Source organism: Silurus meridionalis, chromosome 21 (genome assembly GCF_014805685.1).
Source record: "Silurus meridionalis isolate SWU-2019-XX chromosome 21, ASM1480568v1, whole genome shotgun sequence".
Classification (NCBI taxonomy): Eukaryota; Metazoa; Chordata; class Actinopteri; order Siluriformes; family Siluridae; genus Silurus; species Silurus meridionalis.
The window spans coordinates 13557066-13576145 of record NC_060904.1 but is presented as its reverse complement, the minus strand read 5'-3'; the positions used below and the strand labels follow the sequence as shown (position 1 = coordinate 13576145).

At 35.6% G+C, this 19080-nt stretch overlaps 1 protein-coding gene across 13 annotated transcripts in view; it reads right to left on the bottom strand.

Moving 5' to 3' along the window:
• rims2a (regulating synaptic membrane exocytosis 2a) overlaps positions 1 to 19080 on the bottom strand; it is a 149598-nt gene that overhangs the window by 77175 nt on the left and 53343 nt on the right. For 8 of the 13 annotated variants that reach the window (XM_046877522.1, XM_046877526.1, XM_046877529.1 and 5 more), the window contains 7 exons: positions 11117 to 11310; positions 9691 to 9810; positions 7946 to 8045; positions 7596 to 7719; positions 6116 to 6162; positions 5817 to 5929; positions 2303 to 2350 (listed from right to left, as the gene is read on the bottom strand). In XM_046877522.1, coding sequence (XP_046733478.1) covers positions 2303 to 2350; positions 5817 to 5929; positions 6116 to 6162; positions 7596 to 7719; positions 7946 to 8045; positions 9691 to 9810; positions 11117 to 11310 — 746 coding nt within the window. Of the gene's footprint in view, positions 1 to 2302; positions 2351 to 5816; positions 5930 to 6115; positions 6163 to 7595; positions 7720 to 7945; positions 8046 to 9690; positions 9811 to 11116; positions 11311 to 11480; positions 11549 to 19080 lie in introns of those variants that run through there. The other 5 variants (XM_046877527.1, XM_046877530.1, XM_046877535.1 and 2 more) reach the window with 4 other exon arrangements.

Here is a 19080-nt window from a genome sequence, read left to right as displayed (position 1 = left end):
AATTAAAAGCCTAAACAGCAGAGAGCATCAAGCCATAAATAAACAGAATTTCACCAAATGAACTGCTGCACACCAGTTATGAGATTAAAAGTCAAAAGACAGCTAATTTTTTTGAGAAATATAGTCTATAAGTGGCACTCTGAGATGATTAAATAGCTTAGTTGTGTTTTTTAGAGTGCTTTTAGAGCCTGGCCTCTGTTTAAGGAAGTAAAAAGTAATATAATTCATGCTCATGGAGGCCGGGTCAGGTGTAACGACGCAGCTCAACTATACTAATTGGCCACAAAGGTACAAGATGTGCATTTCTTTGTTGCATTTTCTTGGCTTTGTATTATATCGGCAACATTCTTTTGTTTTATGGTAAGAATCAAGCCATAGAGATTTAATTCTGCTAAATATTTAATCGCAATTAATCGCACGATTGTCATGAGTTAACTTGTTTATAATCGCAACTTAATCACACATTTTTATCAATTAATAAATTTAAAGTTTTTTATACTCTAATCAACATGGGCATGGACAAATATGGATGCTTTATGGAAATGTCTGTTCATTATTAGTGAAACGAAACTCAACACGGAGCATGAAGACAAAATATCCTTGTGAATGTTTTAAAGTAATTACGGTGTTTTTAATTACGTAAATCATCAGGACATCAAACGATTTTGATATGTTTCCACACGGAGGGTTTTAATTGCCGGATGTTTGCACCATGGTGGATTTTGGTGTTTGATTTGAGACTTGGCGCATCAGTAAAACAAATGTTTAGTGATTACAAATATTTTCTGGTGGAGTTTCCAAATTAACAGGTTTTATGATTTCTTACTTCCTTGATCATCTCAATCTGCATGATTCTCAAAGTTTTTCCAAAAGTTATCTAGTAACACTCCTTTGATTCTAAGGCTTCCAAATAAGTTTTGCCTTTGCACAATTGCACAAATTTTCTCGTAGTCACTACAGTATATTCCTAAAAAAAGTGCTGTGATATGGAGGCTCAAATATAAGAGGCACTGTTAAGTTCAACCTATTACCTTAAAACTAACTAACTAATTTGATCTAAATTATCAACTACTTAAAAGTAAAGGTAAAAGTAGTTGAAGAAGAAAAGAGCTAAATCTGACAGACAATTACAAATAAAAAAAATAAAAAATAAAAAATTAATGTATTTCCTTGTAAACTGCACTAAAATCAATAAGACACAATGGAACATATTAAAAAAATATTATTTTGCTTCTTTTTCTACAGCAAGGTTCAATTAGTTGAAGAGGTGATCATTCATTTATAAAAACAATACAGCTCTAAGAATTACACTGTAATAAAAGATAGAAGTGGATGTGCTTTTTAGACATCCAATAACACATTTAGTCCCTATTTGCCGTTATAATAACATTCACCCTTCTGGGAAGATGTTTCACTAGATTTTGAAATGAGAGATTTGTGCTCATTCACCTACAAGGGTCTTAGTAAAACCAGGTACTGATGTAGGTGAAGAGGCCTGGGGTGAGGTCCAACCCATGTAAACCATAATCTGGCTGACTTTGTACTGGGACATTGTTATGCTGGAACAGGTTAGAACAGGGTCTTCTAGTTCAAGTGAAGGGAAAATATTATTCGGCTGCATCCAAAGGCATCCTATACCATTGTTCGCCTGTTAAGTGTTAACAGTTTGGAAAAGAACGTCATATGGCTAAAAAGGGCAGGTGTCCCAATATTTTTGACAGTAAACAAAACTTAATATTTAAGATAAGTATGATGGTATATTTGATATAGTAGATTCTCCCAAGTCAGAACTTTGTAACAACCACCACAAAACCGCAGTTTGCGTTTTCACACTAAACAATAATTCCATGGACGTTGAATGTTCCCGTTGAATGTTTTTGTTTTAAAAAAAATGATGTTCATTAATAAACCGAAAATTGTAAGCACTGTGGTATGAGAGGGAAAAAAAGCAGGCTGTGCTGTTATAGGAAAATGATCATATCACACCACGTGGATTTTTTCCAATAATCACACAGCCAGAAGTATACTATGATTAGAAAGTATGGCATGTTATGCTTTAGTTTTAGAAGTTTCCTAAAGATTTTTTAACCATGCAAATCATTCTTGCAAAATCATTCGGTATAAAAAAAACAGGGGTAGAAAAGAAATCAAAGTCATACTAAATAAAAATGACAAGCAAAATGAAATCAACAGAAAGCGCAGCCGTTTACTTGCTGTGCTTTTAGTAGAAAAAGCGGGAGGTAAATAAAGGGATATAAAGGGCACAGGGGTGAGTGTCTTAGTGGTATATAGTGTGAATTACCTGAACCCTAGGGTTAAAAGGCTCTATTCTCCTACTAAGGCTTTGGCTCTGGGTAAGCAAAGTTAACGACAAGAACAAAACAAACAAAAGGAACAATGCAATGAAACGAAACCCAGAATGACAGCACCAGTGTTAGAGGAGCTCAAGGAGAGATTCAGTCCAAACACTCCAGGTTACTGCGCTTCTCTCTTTCCTATCTTTTTTTTTTTTTAAGAGAAAGTTCAGGCTCGGAGTCGTAGCAAATAACCGACGACAATCATCCGGAACATCATCTGAATGCACATAATTAGCTTCTCATTTACTTTCTTTCATCCGAGTCGTTTTCATTTCGTCGATTCTTTCCCATTAAGGATGCTTTGCGTCATGCTAAATATAGCCTTGCCTTGTCTTTTTTTTTTTTTTCTGATATACTTATTCACAACATATTACGATCATCTCAGATCATAGCATTCCTGATGTTCCGTGTTCTATAATAAAAACTAGATTTGGCCTATCTAACATTGATTATCAAAGGATTTGTCCCAATTCATAAAACTGGCCTGCCGATTTAAACTGGATCTCCCATTGAGCGAACAACACACATAAAAAAAACACACAAGATTATGTTATTCAATGCATACACAAATATACACGTATCAGCGTGTTGAAGACAATGAAGAGTCTGAGAAGATGTACAAGAAGGTTAAGTATTATGTGAAAGGTGAGCATAAGATCGGGGTAAAAAAAAAAGATCTGTCATAAATTAAAGTCGAACTTAAACATTTTCCCCAACATTAAATGATTAATGCTTGGCTCTCTACTGAATATATTCTGTACATACACTACATGGACAAAAGTTTGTGGACACCTGACCATAAGATTCTCATGTGCTTTTTGAACATCCCATTCCACATTTTTGCTGTTCTTGGAAAACTCGTAGATTTTGGGGTGTGCTTGTGGAGATTTTTGCTCATTCATCCACAAAGGTTTTGGTAAAGTCAGGTACTGATTTAGGCTGAGTAGATCTGTGGTGCAATTAATCCCAAAGGTGCTCAATAAGGTTGAGGAAAAAAACTCTAGACCAGGCCACTCAAGATCTTCCACTCCAAAATGTGTAAAGCAAAGCTTCATCAAGCTGGCTTTGTGTACAATGGTGTTGTCATGCTGGAACAGGTTCGGGTCTCCTAGATCTAATCAATGAAAAATTTCCTGCTACCAAATCCAAAGACATTCTATATAATTGTGGTAACAATTTGGGAAAGAACTACATATTGCTGGAAAAGGCAGGTGTCCAAATACTTTTGTCTATAAAAGTCTGTAATTATATAAAGAAAATAAGTCTGCATGGAAATTATAATACAAAAAATTATTATTATAAAAAAAAAAATCTATATAAGTCAATAGAATATTAGAATATTATACAAGTACTTTTTTTATTTTTTATTTAAAATATAAGAAATGCAACAAAATATATAATTCTAAAAAATAATTATTTTTTAGAAAACATTAAACATTTTTAACTTTTTTAAGACATTTCAAAACTTTGCAACCCCATGTGTTTTATATGAAAACAGGAAAACTTCTATTTTATCTAACCTTTTTTTTGACAGAACAGTAGAACGTGTTACTACATATGTAAATGTGTATGATAGCAAGACCACGGTCCAGATTCTTAACGCTCTTCAGGTGTCTTCAGTCCTGATTCGAAAGTAAATGTAAACCTAACACACTAAACATATAGCTGGTCTCAATGACTTTATAAATGACTTAAATTTCTCTTAAATATTTATCAAACATTTGCACTTGTCCAAAATTTCTCACTGTTTCATTTAAGTCTTCTACATGAAATCTTTTTTATATTGCTAATAATTAAGCTCGAAAGACAGCTATTGCGGACCTATGAAAGAATTCTGATATCAAACAAAAGAAGAGGTATAATCAATGATCAAGTGTGCCATTTTTGAAACCGTACATCAGCGAGTGTTCTGTTTCTGGAAAGTGTTACAGCTGCACAATTAGAGAGCGAAGCGAGCGAGTGTAACGTGATCGGCTCTGATGTTTTCGCCTTTGGGCGAGCTCCAGCTCTGTGGCCGAGCGTAAGCGCCGTGGAGTCGTTCCAGAACTTTATCTGTGTTTTTTCAAAGACGCCTTTGTTCGCCCTCTCGAGTGTTTGCTAACAAGGGTAAAGTATTTAACATGCTTGTTCTGTTCGCTACATACCAATGGATGTGTCGCTGATCTCTGCTAAAATATTGAAGCAAGACAACTAAAAAATTGCCATCTTACATAAATGATTCTACGTTTTTTTTAAAGGTTTCATGGCTCGAAGATCATTGTACGATGCTATAACCGTCTAAAAATTCAATCAATTCAATCAATTAGAATTTTATTGTATTATACAAAAAAAACAGTTTATGTTGCCATTTTTAGGACTGATGTTTAAAATGTATATATGCTCTTAAATGTTTGAGTTAAAATGCACTGTATGGACAAAAGCTTTTGGACACCTAACCATTCAGTAAGTGTTTTATTTTATTTTTTTATCATTTTCAACAAATAGACTCAATCTGCTGTTATAATAACCTCAACTCCTCTGCGAAGATGTTCAACTATATTTTGGAGTGTGCTTGTGGAGATTTGTGCAAATTCAGACCCAAGGATTTTTAGTAAAGTCAGGAACTGATGCAGGGTGAGGAGGCTTAGGGTGCAGATGGCAATTTAATTCATTCCAAATGTGTGAAATTGGGTTGAGGTCTGATCTCTATAGCAGGCCATTCGAGATCTTCCACTCCAACCCATGTAAAGCATACCTTCAAAGAGAAGAGCTTTGGGCATAGGGGTGTTTTCATGCTGAAACAGGTTTGGGTCTCCTAGTTGGATTTTAGGACATCTTCTGCATCCAAAGCCATTTTATAGAATTGCCCGAAATTTTGTGGTTACAGTTTAAAGAAGAACCACATATGGCAGGAAAAGTCAGGTGTCCCAATTTTTTGGTTCATAAAGTGTGGCTAATGTTTAAAAGGAAACAATCGTATAATAAAATGATGGTTAGAAGGGGTTGCACAATGCAATCAAAGTCTTAATTGCAAACGCGTGTTATTTAATCGCTGATATGATATTTTCTGTTAAGATATGTTCATTTAGCATTTATGGAAAAGTGTCAAAGCTTTGCAAAAGTGGAAAGAGAAGTTAATCGTTTCTGGCCTTTAATCATGGAAAGCTTTATATTTAAAATTTTTGACTTGATCTATTAATTTATCTGTATTGCAAACATTCCACAACATTATATGTAACTATGAATGGATTAAAAAAATCTTGACATAGAAGAAATCATTTCAGGAACGTGCTGTTATTGGAATAATCCGCCCAATTGTCAATTATTGTCCTCTAACTGCACGTCTCAAAGCGTTTTATCCCAAATCATGTGGACCTTAGTGTAAAACAATAAAGATTTGATATTAAAAGTGGCAGTTAAAGCAACAGTCTGTGTTCTTTTCCTCTGAAAAAAAGCAAGTCATGCATTGTGGGAACTCACAGAAAGCTGTCCAGATAAGTACTGTGGTGCATCTCGCAGCACACTAGGGCTCATGGGAGATGTGATGGATATGGAAGGCCGGTCCATCTTCTGTGACTCGAATGAGCTCGAACCTTTGGGGTGGAATTTAATAAAAATTGATAATAATAATAATTTAAAAAAAGGCAGGAAAGAGGGGAAGAGGACAGAGACAGACAAAGCGATAAAGGTGTACGACCGTGACATGATATTACTTTCTGATATTAAGGAAGGTGACAGAATGTGCATTGCTTGCACCAGGCCACACGGTGGCTACTCACTCGACTCCAGTTGTGTGTGTGTGCTATCTGGTATCCTGGGGATATCTCTGCATTAAGAGAAAGAGAGAGAGAGAGAGAGAGAGAGAGAGAGAGAGAGAGAGAGAGAGAGAGAGAGAGAGAGAGACCTTTTAATGAGCTTTTAATGGTCTTAAGCATCACATTAGTCTCTATTAGAGTCTGGACCAATAATGCTCTGAAATCAGTTTCATTTGTTTTCAAATATCTTGTGCACCTCGGATTTTTAAACAAACAGTTGATCCTACATCAGCACTTTGTTTTTGCTTTTTTTTTCTATTTAAAGATTTGTTTGGCCTTTTATTAACACGAACGAGGCTAAAGGTGTCCAAAGTTCTGCTGGTTTCAAAAGCTACAGTACCTACAATCAGGTCTGTGGGGAAATATTCTCAGATATGGCAAAATATGACAACAAAAATGGCATTTTTTTGTTAGTTTTTTTTCCTGAGCGCTAAACATCAGCAAAACTATACTACAAATATGCTTATTCATGTGCAAAATTAAAGCTGTAAAAAGAGGATTTACATTAAAGCGTCCTAAAAATAACGTCCACAATGGCCAATAAAAGCCTAACAAATGCACACGGTTGCAAAGATATAAAAATTCCCTTTAACAACAATATCGGTGCCATAGAGTCGTTTGCAGGAAGTATTACATGATCAACTTTTTATTTTTTTGTCCAAACAAGATCAGCTAACAAAGCACAAGGCGCAAACACTGACCGCTTTATTATTAGGATCATAGTCTCTCTGATAACTATTTATTTACATGCATTCAAATAAATGTAATCCTATTGCGGTACTTTAACTCTGTATGATTTCAAGCAGACAGATTTTATGATAAAAACAGCCTGTACTTAAACATGACGAATAAAATATGAACAGTTTTTCCGGGCAGTCAGCACTGCAAAACTGACTCAGCAAACAGCTTTAAATTGTCAATGTTGGCAAATGATCATGTTAAAAGGGATAATTTAAACAATGCCAAAATCTCATTACCACCAAGCTGCCACTGTTGGGCCTCTGAACAAGGCCCTTAACCCTTAACCGCTCAGTTTTATAAGTGAGGTAATTAGAAGTCGCTCTGAATAAAGACGTCTACACCCTAAACATAATTCTTGTGTGGCACAAATGATAAGTCGGTGTCCTGTGGAGTGGTAGCTCACTAGTTAAGATGTTGGATTTCTGATAGAATGTCATAAGTTCAAATCCCAGTGGCACCAAGCTGACTCTTCTGGCCCCCCAACCCCCACCCCCCCACCCCCCTTAGTTGTGTAATTGACACAAATGTAAGTTTTCTCAAAATAATGGTGTGTCAAATGACATAAATGTAAATCCAATTAAGTCTCACTCTGTCATTAAGGAATGCCCTTTCCACATTTATTTTATTTAATATTTTATGATATAATTTTGTTCTTTAGAGAAAAAGGGATGAAAGAGATGGGCAGAGCGTAGACGGTTTTTACCCGATGGGCCGGGACACCACCAGTTCCACCTGAGGCTCTGGCTTGGATTCAAAAATTATATTGTAAACTTCTTTAAATGTGGCTCCTTGTAAGTTTCTCCCGTTCCACTCCAAGACCTGATCACCTGCGAGATAAAAAGAACACAAGCTTCAAAAATTGTAGAATTGACTGAATTTAGAAATAAACCAGATGCCAGAAATGTACTACATGACCATTTTAATTATTTTTATTGTTTCAAGCTTTAAGATTTGATATCAAAATACAAAGAAACATTAATAGCACTATCACATTCGTTATTTGTTCATAATTCAAACTTCTTTTTCTTTTCTATAGTGCAATGTGATGCCTACCTGGTCTGAGATGTCCGACCGTGTCTGCTAAACTTCCTTTCCTCACTTTAGTGATGAACGCACAAAGTCTACCGGACTCAGTCATTTTTCCCCCAACCACCTGTCCAGAACAGACACACACACACACACACACACACACACACACACACACACACACACACACACACACACACACCATTTCTAGGCAATAAAAATGAACAATGTAAAAGAAAAATCCTCAGCATGGACTTTTGTTTCTTAATGTTAAGGAATTTGTTTTATTAATTAAAATGTATAAATTTATAGTTTATGAATACTTTTGTGAAACAAGTCCTTTTATTGGAGAAATATAAAAACATTAATACATAACTACAGAAAGGACAAAAATAGAAATAAAAAATAAAAACCTAAATGTAATCAATGTAATTAAAGCACACGTATATATAGAAATGAACACTGATTTTTAAAAGGTTTTGAAAAAAATCACTGAGCTGTCATGTAGACAGACCATATAGACAAATGTTTGTGGACATCTGACCAAAGATAATTAGGTGTTTTTTGAGCATATAGTTTTTTGACCCTATTTGCTCTTATAATACCTGCCACTCTTCTGGGAAGATTTTTCAATAGATTCTGAAGTGCGCTTGTGGAGATTTGTGCCCATTTAACTACAACTACATTTAACTTCAGAGCCTGACTTTTTTTTAAGTCAGGCTCTGATGTAGGGTGTGGAAGCCTGGGGTCCAGTCAGGGTTCCAATTCACTTTGAAGTCAGAGCTCTATAGCAGGCCACTTAAGATCTTCTTCAAGTCAAGTTTATTTCTATAGCGCTTTATAAACCAGACATTGTCTCAAAGCAGCTTTACAGAATTTAACAGTTAAGGTGAATGATGTGTATTTATCCCTGATGAGCAGCCGTGGGGACTGTGGCAAGGAAAAACTCCCTTAGATGTTATGAGGAAGAAACCTTGAGAGGAACCAGACTCAAAAGGGGAACCCATCCTCATTTGGGTGACATCAAGAGTGTGATTATAAATCTTTAAACAATACAGAAAATTGGAGTAATGTAAACCTTTTTTTTTATTGAGCTGGCTTTGTGCACAGGGGCATTGCCATGCTGGAGCAGGTTTGGGTCTCCTAGTTCAAGTGAAGGAAAAGAATAATGCTACTGCATCTCCTGTTTACTAATGAACAACACGAGTCCCAATACTCTTTGTATCTTATGTAACGTTTTTATAATGAAAAATGTAAACTTGTAAATGTAATAACTTATTTATAGTAATCAATGCTAGACTTTTGAATGTACAACACGAAATCAAGAATTTATCAAATAATAAATATATACAAATTTTAGGACTATAGCTAAACAGTTAAAGATCCTACGTTTTGTTTCTGGTCCCACTTTCTTTCTCAGAGTATCCCATGGACAAAATATGTTTTTATAAAGAAATTACAGAGTCTCCTGAATGGAAATTGCTTTACGTAACGTCTAGCTTTGAGCCGTCTGGGACTGTAATCATGTTTAAGCATGAATATGATTCTCGTTTATGCTTTTACAGGAAGGATGTCCATCCAAGAAGTTCGATCTCTGGTCTCAGGTCATGTGACTTCATACAACGGTTAAATTAATTCCTCCATACATTTTAAAGCTGATTGAGTGGCTATAGAACTGGATAGTTGTCATGCAAATGATTCGTTTGAATGAAAAATCTTACGTTTAAAAAAAAAAAAAAAGCGAAACAACCGGTTTTAATGAATTCACTCACTTTAAGCCCGAGAAGAGCTCCGGAGTCACGAGGAACGCTCCCATCCTTGAGTCGCTTGTTGAGCAAAATGCGGCCGATGAGACGGTCTCCGTCTTTGGATGGCTGCCACGTGACAGGGTGCTACGAGGTCAAGGCCAGGGTTTAAAAAAATAAATATACTGTTTAAAGGCATGACCTTTAGATCAAGTTTATTATGACAGCTAGAGAGGAAGGTAAGGGTGGAGAAGGAGCGTTCGCTTTTGGCACACTGAGTGATCACATAAGCTCTGTTTAAAAAAAAAAAAAATTTTAAAAAAGATTAAAACCTTCAATGATCAATGTCAAATGAAATATCGCATTAAAGCTAACTGTATAATCATCAATCACGTTTTCATTATTACTATCATTACAGAAACTGGGCGTGTCCAGAGTTTGTGTGATCATATGATTAAACATGCAAAAAAAAAAAAAAAAAGAGCACAAAGCACAAATACCACAAGTGATACAGCAAACGAACAAAAAAGACAAAATTTGAGTCCAAAGACAAGAACACAAAACGTCACAGCGAGTGAGACGGAGAGCACAAGCCCCACCCCTGAAACAAAATCATAAAAATATACCAAATGATAAAATAATAGTAAGAATAATTCATTATAATAATTACACGAAGTAGCACCAATGGGAATTGTACGCAAATAAAAAAAAAATCGTATGTGACAGTGAAAGGGAAAAATGAAAAACACGATCTCCCACCCCGTTCCTTTCAGGCCCATCAGGTTGTTCACAGATTTGTTTGAGTGTCTTTATGGCACTTCGGTGGCCGGGTTTTTAGAGGGAGTGTATACAGAGAGATATATCATGGTTGTAGGTGCGGGTGTAGGCAGTGAGGAAGGCACGCTACTGCAGAGGAACAGGAACAGGAAAGGTTACCATGTGGCACCAACACAACAGGAAATGACAGAAGGTTTGGGAGGACATGCACCTAGAGATACAAGGTGTTAGCGATGCTCCTGTAACATTCGAGCTCGGGACGTGGTAGACTACGGCACGATCAGCCAACCAGCTGCAGCTACAAAAGCCACAAATCACAAAGCAAGCAAAAGAGTCAACCCCCTACCCACCCGCCCCAAAAAAATGGTATGACAAAAAAATTATAATAATAATTAAATACTATAAGAACATAATCAATAAAAAATTTTCATTAAATTGGAAAAATAAGGAATAGTCTACAAAGTAAAGCAAATCCAACACCATTACACACTGACACACACACATGAAAACTCGAAGCATTCATGAAATCAATCAAATTAACTAAAAGCCGGATGAGAAAGCAAAGAAAAAGACAAGCAAAAAAAAAAAAAAAAGGAAAGAAAGAACTAAAAACAAAAAGAACAAACTCAAGATTTCCAGAGAGAGAGAGTGTGCAGGCTGGAACAGGTGCCGGTACCTTCTCGCTATGGCTATGCTCCTCATTTAGCGTTGTGCTACTGCATGTGTCAACGCCCGAGTCTTTAACCTGCGGCTCGCCCCACTCGGCATCCTCTTCCAACGAGTGGCCCCAAAAGCGCACCATTTTCTTTTGGCCCTCTGATAAGATGTGTGCCTGCTCAATAGTTTCTCTTTTTCCCCTTTGACTGTCCCCTACAGGCGAGGGATAAAGAAATGCGGAAAGGACAAAAAAAAAAAAAAAAAAGACATGCAGAGGTGAACATAAACCAAACGAAATCATGATATGACGAGAGAGAGAGAGATAGAGAAAGAGAGAGAGAGAGAAAGAGGGAAGGAAAGGGTCTGGGCTCCACTTGGCTCACCAGTGACATAGAGGAGGTATCGCTGCTATGCCACGTCGCCTGATCCCACCAGTGGCCATCTATATCTCCTGTGAGTGCCCACACACACACACACACACACACACACACACACACACACACACACACACACACACCAGCGGACAGCAGCAGAGAGCACAGTGCATGAAGTGAGGAAAAAGAAAAACAGCAACAAAAGGCACACATGATTCACACTTTCAGCACACACACACACACGGACACATAAACACACACACAGGTACCTTTAACTCTACATTCATAAGCTTCACACATAATTAACAAAACGCACCAGCGTTTTTTGACCCAAAACATTAAATGCCTCCTAAGATTTTATCACATTTCCCCACAAATCATATAAATTCATTAGCTATCCAGGCAACCACATGCTCAATTGTGATGCCCAGTCCTGCGATTTGGTTCCTGGTAAACTACCGCTGTAGCTAAGGTGAGGAATAACGTCTGGGGACCTAGTTAGCTAGCTCAATGTATATGTATCGATACAAGCCAACACAACGTTATTTAAGCTCTGTGAGGAGCAACTGAACGTCATTTCATTCACGTCAACCTCAGAAATGATTGTCTGATCTTCAGTAGTTTGATATGCAACCTCTTCATTTCCCCTCAAAGTTTTTTTTTCATCGAGTTTTATGTTTTATTAAACCAGGATCTGTCTGAATTCTCTAATCTGATTGGCTGGAAGGTGTCCCTACAAAACCGTCGAGTGCACAAATTGCTCGTCAGTTTAATCATCGCTCTAAATGAATGCAACAAAACAATTGTAACCATAGTAACAAACAATTACAGCTGTATACAAAGTAAGACAGTGATTCTAAACATTTCCAAATTACCTTACTGAGCTGAATGAATGATTTTTGTAATGACATGATATGGTAAATATAGTGATTTTGATTACTGGGCTGACGGATAGAATCAATTTAATGAACTAAAGAACATAACGGTAAAATGAGAATAACGGCACAAGGAGTTAACACCAACAGCTTAATTTTTAGTAGAGACATGACACAAATGCATATAATTCAAACACACACACACACACACACACCTTCACTTTTTCTTTTTAATAAGTATTTATTAGAATTATTCAATTAAATAAATGTTTGTAAATATGTGTGTATGATTTCGAGCTGCAGTATTCCAGATTTAAGGCCCTGTATATAAAAAAACTAGCAAAATTCAGCGGTTATTTTTATCCATTCAGTCAAATGCTGCACTGCTAAATGTCCACTTTGTGGCATGTGGTTCATCGCCTCCGCAAAACGCATTAAAATCATGTAATGGCGTAGATTTTTCTCTACTTCCTGTTTATCTCCACCCCTGTCTGACAATTGTTTTATTAATGTAGTCTTTTACTTTCAGCTCTTCCTTTAATTAGGGTTTTTTTTAACTATAATGTTTCCTTAATTCTTTATACAAAATTGTATCATTCAGTATATAACATGAAGCCTTGTTTTGTGAAATGGTTATAATTATGCATTAGAACAGTTTCTGAATTCACGTTTCTGCCACATATCACATTGCGCCTACACTATATGGAGAAAAGTTTGTGGCCACCTTACCACAAGATACTTATTTGCTTTTCAATCATTCAACAGTTAGACTAATAATAACATCCACTTTTCTAAGAAGATGTTCCACTAGATTTTAGAGTGTGCTTCTTGAGATTTGTGCTCATTCAGCCACAAGGGTGTTAGTAAAGTCACGTACTGATGTAGTTGAGGTGACGCCTGGGGTGCAGTCAACATTCCATTTCAAGTCAGAGTTAAAGTCAAAACAGGCCACGCAAGATCTTTCACCCCAATCCATGTAAAGCATATCTTCATAAAGCATGCTTTGTGCACAAGGGCATTGTCATGCTGGAACAGATTTGGGTCTCCTAATTCAAGTAAAGGTCAAATTGAATGCTACCACATCCAAAGACAATCTATACAATTGTGTGCCTCCAAGTTTGTGATAGCAGTTTGAGAAAAGAAAAAGTAAGGTGAAGAAGTCAGGTGTCCCAATATTTTTGTCCACACAGTGCAAGTGCATACACTTACACACCGAAAGTTTGTTTTTGTTTTTACAATGTAAAATACTTTAACAAACACCTCACATATTCCTATGTAATCGTGACTACCATCTGAGCCAGCGAATAAAGGCCTTTATTGTTACAGTATAATGTTTCCACATTTAAATTTGCATAAAAATAAAACAATTTGTACAAACTAAATAACCTGCTTTTATACTTCTATGATAAATTAACAAGTTTCCTTTTTATTTTTCATTATGAGGAAAGATCGTTTCGATTCGATTCGATTCGATTCGATTGAACAAGGCCAAAAAATTCCTTTAATTCAACTTAGAGAGGAAATCAGCTATGTTTATGTGTCACTTATTCAGTCACAGGATAAAAGTATAATAAAAGAGAGTCTTTATTCATTAATTCGTGCATTCGTTCATTCATTTATTCATTCATTCATTCATTAACCTTTGGTATTTGCTTTGCTCTCGAGACTATTTCAGGAATAAAATCAGCCGTCCCAAAGCGAACGACCTGAACTCAAACTAGACCTTTTCAACTTCATGCTTAATAACTTAATAACTAAGTCTGGATTTGCAGATCTGGTCATTTGGGATGAAACCTCACTGTGAACTCTAACCAAGAAACTCTGTCAAAAAGGCAACATTAAAAAGACGCTTTGGGAAAAAACTCTTGGAATAACTGAGCTTCTTGAGTTTCATTAGACATGCATCCTTTTATACATACACATGACAATCACAAGAAGAACTAATATGGCATTGGAGGTTATATGTTCATGGTTGTTCACAGCTTGTCTTGTGTGATTAGCTTCCATTTTATTTCATCTCTGTCCTCTGCCCTTACCCTGGGTCCACACAAGATTGTGCTGCTCATAGTTTGTTTCTGAAGCAACTGATAAATGCAACTGATAAACACTGGGAAAACACGTGTTGCGCTTAGCTTCAAGCTAGCTTTTCTGGTAGATGAGCAAAACCAGATATCTGTACTAGCTACATACACTCACAGAAATCTCCACCCTTTCCTTTCAAGCTTCTCCCTAATGTCTCTATTCTTGTTTAATGTGAGATTGCATGTCACAAAATAAGATGCAACCATAGTTAGTTAGTGTTTCAAACAGTAGAGGGAAACTGAATGCTAACTGGAATTAATGGGGAAATAAACAAACATCGGACCACACATGCCACATGAATCTTCCAATTGTTTTTATTTGTCATGTTACCTCATTTGCATATATTTGAGAAAATATATATATTTTTTGATTTATTGCTTATCTGTAGCTTTGTTGTCTGGTTTTTTTTTTCTTATTCCTTCCCTCTCTTTCTCGCCCCCTCTCAGTGGGAGGCTAAAGTGCTGAATCAGTCCGGAGGTTTTTCCGTCTCCAGGCTCTCCATCACCCTGACAACTCAATAAAAAAGCCTGTGTAAACTATTAATTGGATCATTAATTATTGACGCTGTTTTTTTACTATGTGTGGCGGGGCGTCAAACGTGAGGCGACAGCATGCAAAACATGTTTATTATCTAAATACAGATAACAAGTACAGATAACAGGACTTCCTCTTGGCTGGACTACTTTCCTTCAATGCCGAACACAGTCGATGTCGGGTCTTGCGGCAGGGACTGAAATATTACAGGGCGAGTCAACATGTCACCTTAAAATAAAACGTAAATATTGAGGTAGTTAGGATTCCTAAAGTCGCTCTGTGTGGAAATGTAAATGTGGTCAAGCATAAATACTGTACAACAGGCTGGAAATATTTAATGGCAATATTTCAAACACTAAATTGGAGGCATGCTTGGTGAAAATAAAAAAATATAAATAAATGTTGACAAATCAGATTCCAAGGTGAAGGAATAGCTGGCATGGATTGAGTTGCTTTTAATTTAGAGAGAACCTACAGTAGATCAACCTAGAAATATGATTAAATGCATCAAATCTGACTGAAATATGGTAATTTTTTTAAATTTAGGACTAGAGCTGTCATGATGTTAACTGCATAGAAATGTACAGCAGTGACTGTATTTTTTGGCTTTGATCATTAGATCTTACCCAAAAAGTCTACCGGTTAGAGATAAAAAGAAATACAAAATTTAAGAATAAATTTAGCTTTTCAACCTCCTTTGTTGTCTCTTGACCAATCAGGTTGCCAGTTGCAAGGGAAAATACTAAAATGTTCTAGTGTTTGAATTTTAGAAATATTGTTACGTATAACACGTTTTTATTTTTACTATGACAAACGATGTCAAATGCATGTAATGTTCAGATCTAACAAAAATAGTGTTCTTTCCTCTTTCTCTATGTAAGCAAAGCTCCGTTCAGTGCATTGTCTTAGTTTCTTCAGGTGTTTAAGTGCACTACTCACACTATGCTTCACTATGGTCTAGAATAAGGAATAAGCTTGCAATTAGTGAAGCATCTTAATATTTGATATTGAGAGCAGTGATAAATATTAAGTTGTGTTCCAAATCGCATCCGTCTGACCCATTCTACTCTATTTTGTACTACAAATAGTGTGCATAAAAAACATTTGAGATGATGATGCTACCCTTCGAAAATGTATAAAACACATAATGAATAATGTAAGACTATAGTGTATTGTAGGTCATTTGTGACACAACTTTAGTCTTGTTAGTAAAACAGTATGTTATAGCTAAAATTATACCCCAATTTGGTTTAAAGCTTGAATCTGTGTGGTCAGAAGGTGTGTTTCTGTATATCAGTATGGCCCAGGCATTATTTTGTACAATAACGTAAACCGCAAGTGAATAATAATGCTGTCTAGAGGTTCTAAAGGAATCTCAACGAGATCTACACCTAATAATACAAGGATTTTTTTGTGGGCTTGTTTGAAAGAAAGAAAAAAAATTATGCGGTGAAGTCGAGGTTGTTATGAAAGGAATCGTGAGTGTCAGCACTTTGTAACAATTTAGTTTTTTAGTAAAGTTTCCTAGGGAGGGCCAAGCAGTTTGCGCTTTCAGAGTGATTGGTAAAATTACAAGCTGAGAGAGAGAGAGAGAGAGAGAGAGAGAGAGAGAGAGAGAGAGAGAGAAGCTATGTAGCAAAAAATGCAAACAATAACAAGAACTAGCATGAGAACTAGCTTGTCTAGCAGATGTCCTGCAATTCTAACTATTAATGGTTAAAAACTGCACTGAAAATAAAGGGATAGTTCATTTTGTACTTTGCTGTTACATATATGCAAATAATACACAACAGGGTTGTGTGACATCACCCCGAAGCACTTCGTTATTTTAGTACAACAGCGCAGTCCTCTGAGTTACTTCTTGCATAACAACTTGTCTATTTTGAGTATCTTCTCCAGTAAAGAATGTGACGTCCCACTTTCTCACTTTAACTGTGACTGCATACAATAAAGTTTTCCTGAGAAACACAAAAGACAAACAACCTTCGCATCACCAGGGTTAATTACAAATTTTATTTCACCTAAATTTGTCTATTAATCAAGTCAGATCTAGACAGCAAACTAGGTTAGTTAGATGATAGTTGTCTGCAAGGACTTGTAATAGTATTTTAGTTAATGTAGCCATTTATGTACAGTATGAATGTATGTATGTATGTATGTATGTAGTTTTTCTTTATGTATTTATTTATTATTAATTCAAGTGTTTCAGCTATTACAATTGTGAGTCAATCTTAACAGATTCTTTGCTTTATTTATTCTAGCCACAGCTTGTGATGTTGCTAAATGAGTATTAAAATAGTATAATGTTTATAACAATAAAAAAAATAATTAAATGAATTACATTAGTTATTTATATAAAAATAGTAGTTTTAAATATTTAAATACCAGTGAATATATTTATGCAACAATGGAATGTTGAAAAATCACATACAAATCTTATGGTCAGGTGTCCATAAATGTTTGTCCATATAGTGTGTATATATAACTAAGCGATAAATCTGTTTTCTACTGTATCTTATGTAATATTTATAAACACAAAATCACTTAAAAAGCATACTGTGAGTTGTGTTGCATAGAATATGTCCAATGTAAATTTTTTTTATTTTCCAAGATAGGAATCTGCATTTTTTTTATCTTGATTTGCCTCACAAGTATACACCGCTACACATTTAGCACTTTGTGTCCTAAATCGTGAATCGGAGCCTGGAAAGTCCTAATGAGCCGTGTCTGCTTTTGCAAGTCCGCTTTTTTTTGTTTTTTGCTACTTGAATAATACGGAGGAAAACCAAAAGCTTCTTTAGTCACACACCAAGACTACATCTCATTAAAAGGATTTTTTATGCAGCCACAGAGGGGGTGTGATCAGCCCACAATTCCTCGTATTCCTTGAGACAAACTTTTTTCATTGCACTTTACACAAGCCAAATCTTAAAAGTAATGTATAGCTACATTTAGAGATCATGTATAAAATGTATATTTTTCCATCCAGTAAATTCTTCAAAATGTTAAATTTGTGATTTGCAGACTCAAAACAATTTCCAATATACCTGATCTCTGTTAAATTCTCAAAGCTGATTGGTCAGAGGTTGTTGGTTTATTATTATTTTTTTTATTACAGCAACTTTAACACTAGGCGAATTTATTATTATGTTATGCAAATGTTGTTTCCATAGTAACAATGATATTTAACAAAGAGGAAAACAAAGTCAGTAGGTTTTCTGCTACGAGACAGTCTTCCTGGGAGAGAAATTAAAGAACCCCACAGGAAACTTACATGGACACAGACAGAAACGTCCAAAATGTCAAACAAAACCTAGATTTTATTCACATTTCATATTTAAAAAAAATGCAGCAGTCTATTTAATTTTTTTCATTCTATTTTTCATTTAATATACTTTTTAGCCATTTTTTTTACTTGTAAAAATCTGTGACTTAACACGAAGGCCCTGATCTAAATAAAACCCTTTATTGGAAATCATTTTCAATGTAAAAAGAAGCAACAGTATTTAATTTGAGCTTTAGCATATGCTCATTGTTCTCAAGTTCAGATCTAAAAAACAGAATCGTAGAAGAGTTTAAGCTGAAATGGCTTGGAACGAAGATGAGAATAAATCAAGTTTCAGCTTTGAAAGGAAAAAAGTTTTCCTCAAATTTATAATGAAAGTTTTTTTTTTCAATTTATAGGAATGTTTTTATTCCTCAAACCTGCCAATTGGACAGCATAACACCATGCACATTTACTTATTAAATTACAAATTGTACAAGCCAAATGGCTTCAATGTGCTGTTTTGTTGCTACTTGCTAAGTGTACAGTATGCTGCTAAAAATGCATGTAGATATACAAAAGCAATAAATGCTTTTAACTGCAAGTAACATTTTCTTATTTATTATTCAGTAAAGAATGTGCAATTCTCTATTCAAAAAACTTGATGATTTTTCAAATGTCTGCGATCTCTTCCTCTAACATCGCTCCTTTCATCCCTCAAATCTGATAAACGCGACAGGATAGGCAGCCTTATCTAGCCTGAAGTTTCCTCCTCTTCCTTAAAAAAGCGTCTGACCTTCAGAGAAAGCTGCAATTCCTCCAAGACCTGGAAATCTCGGGCATCAATAATGTA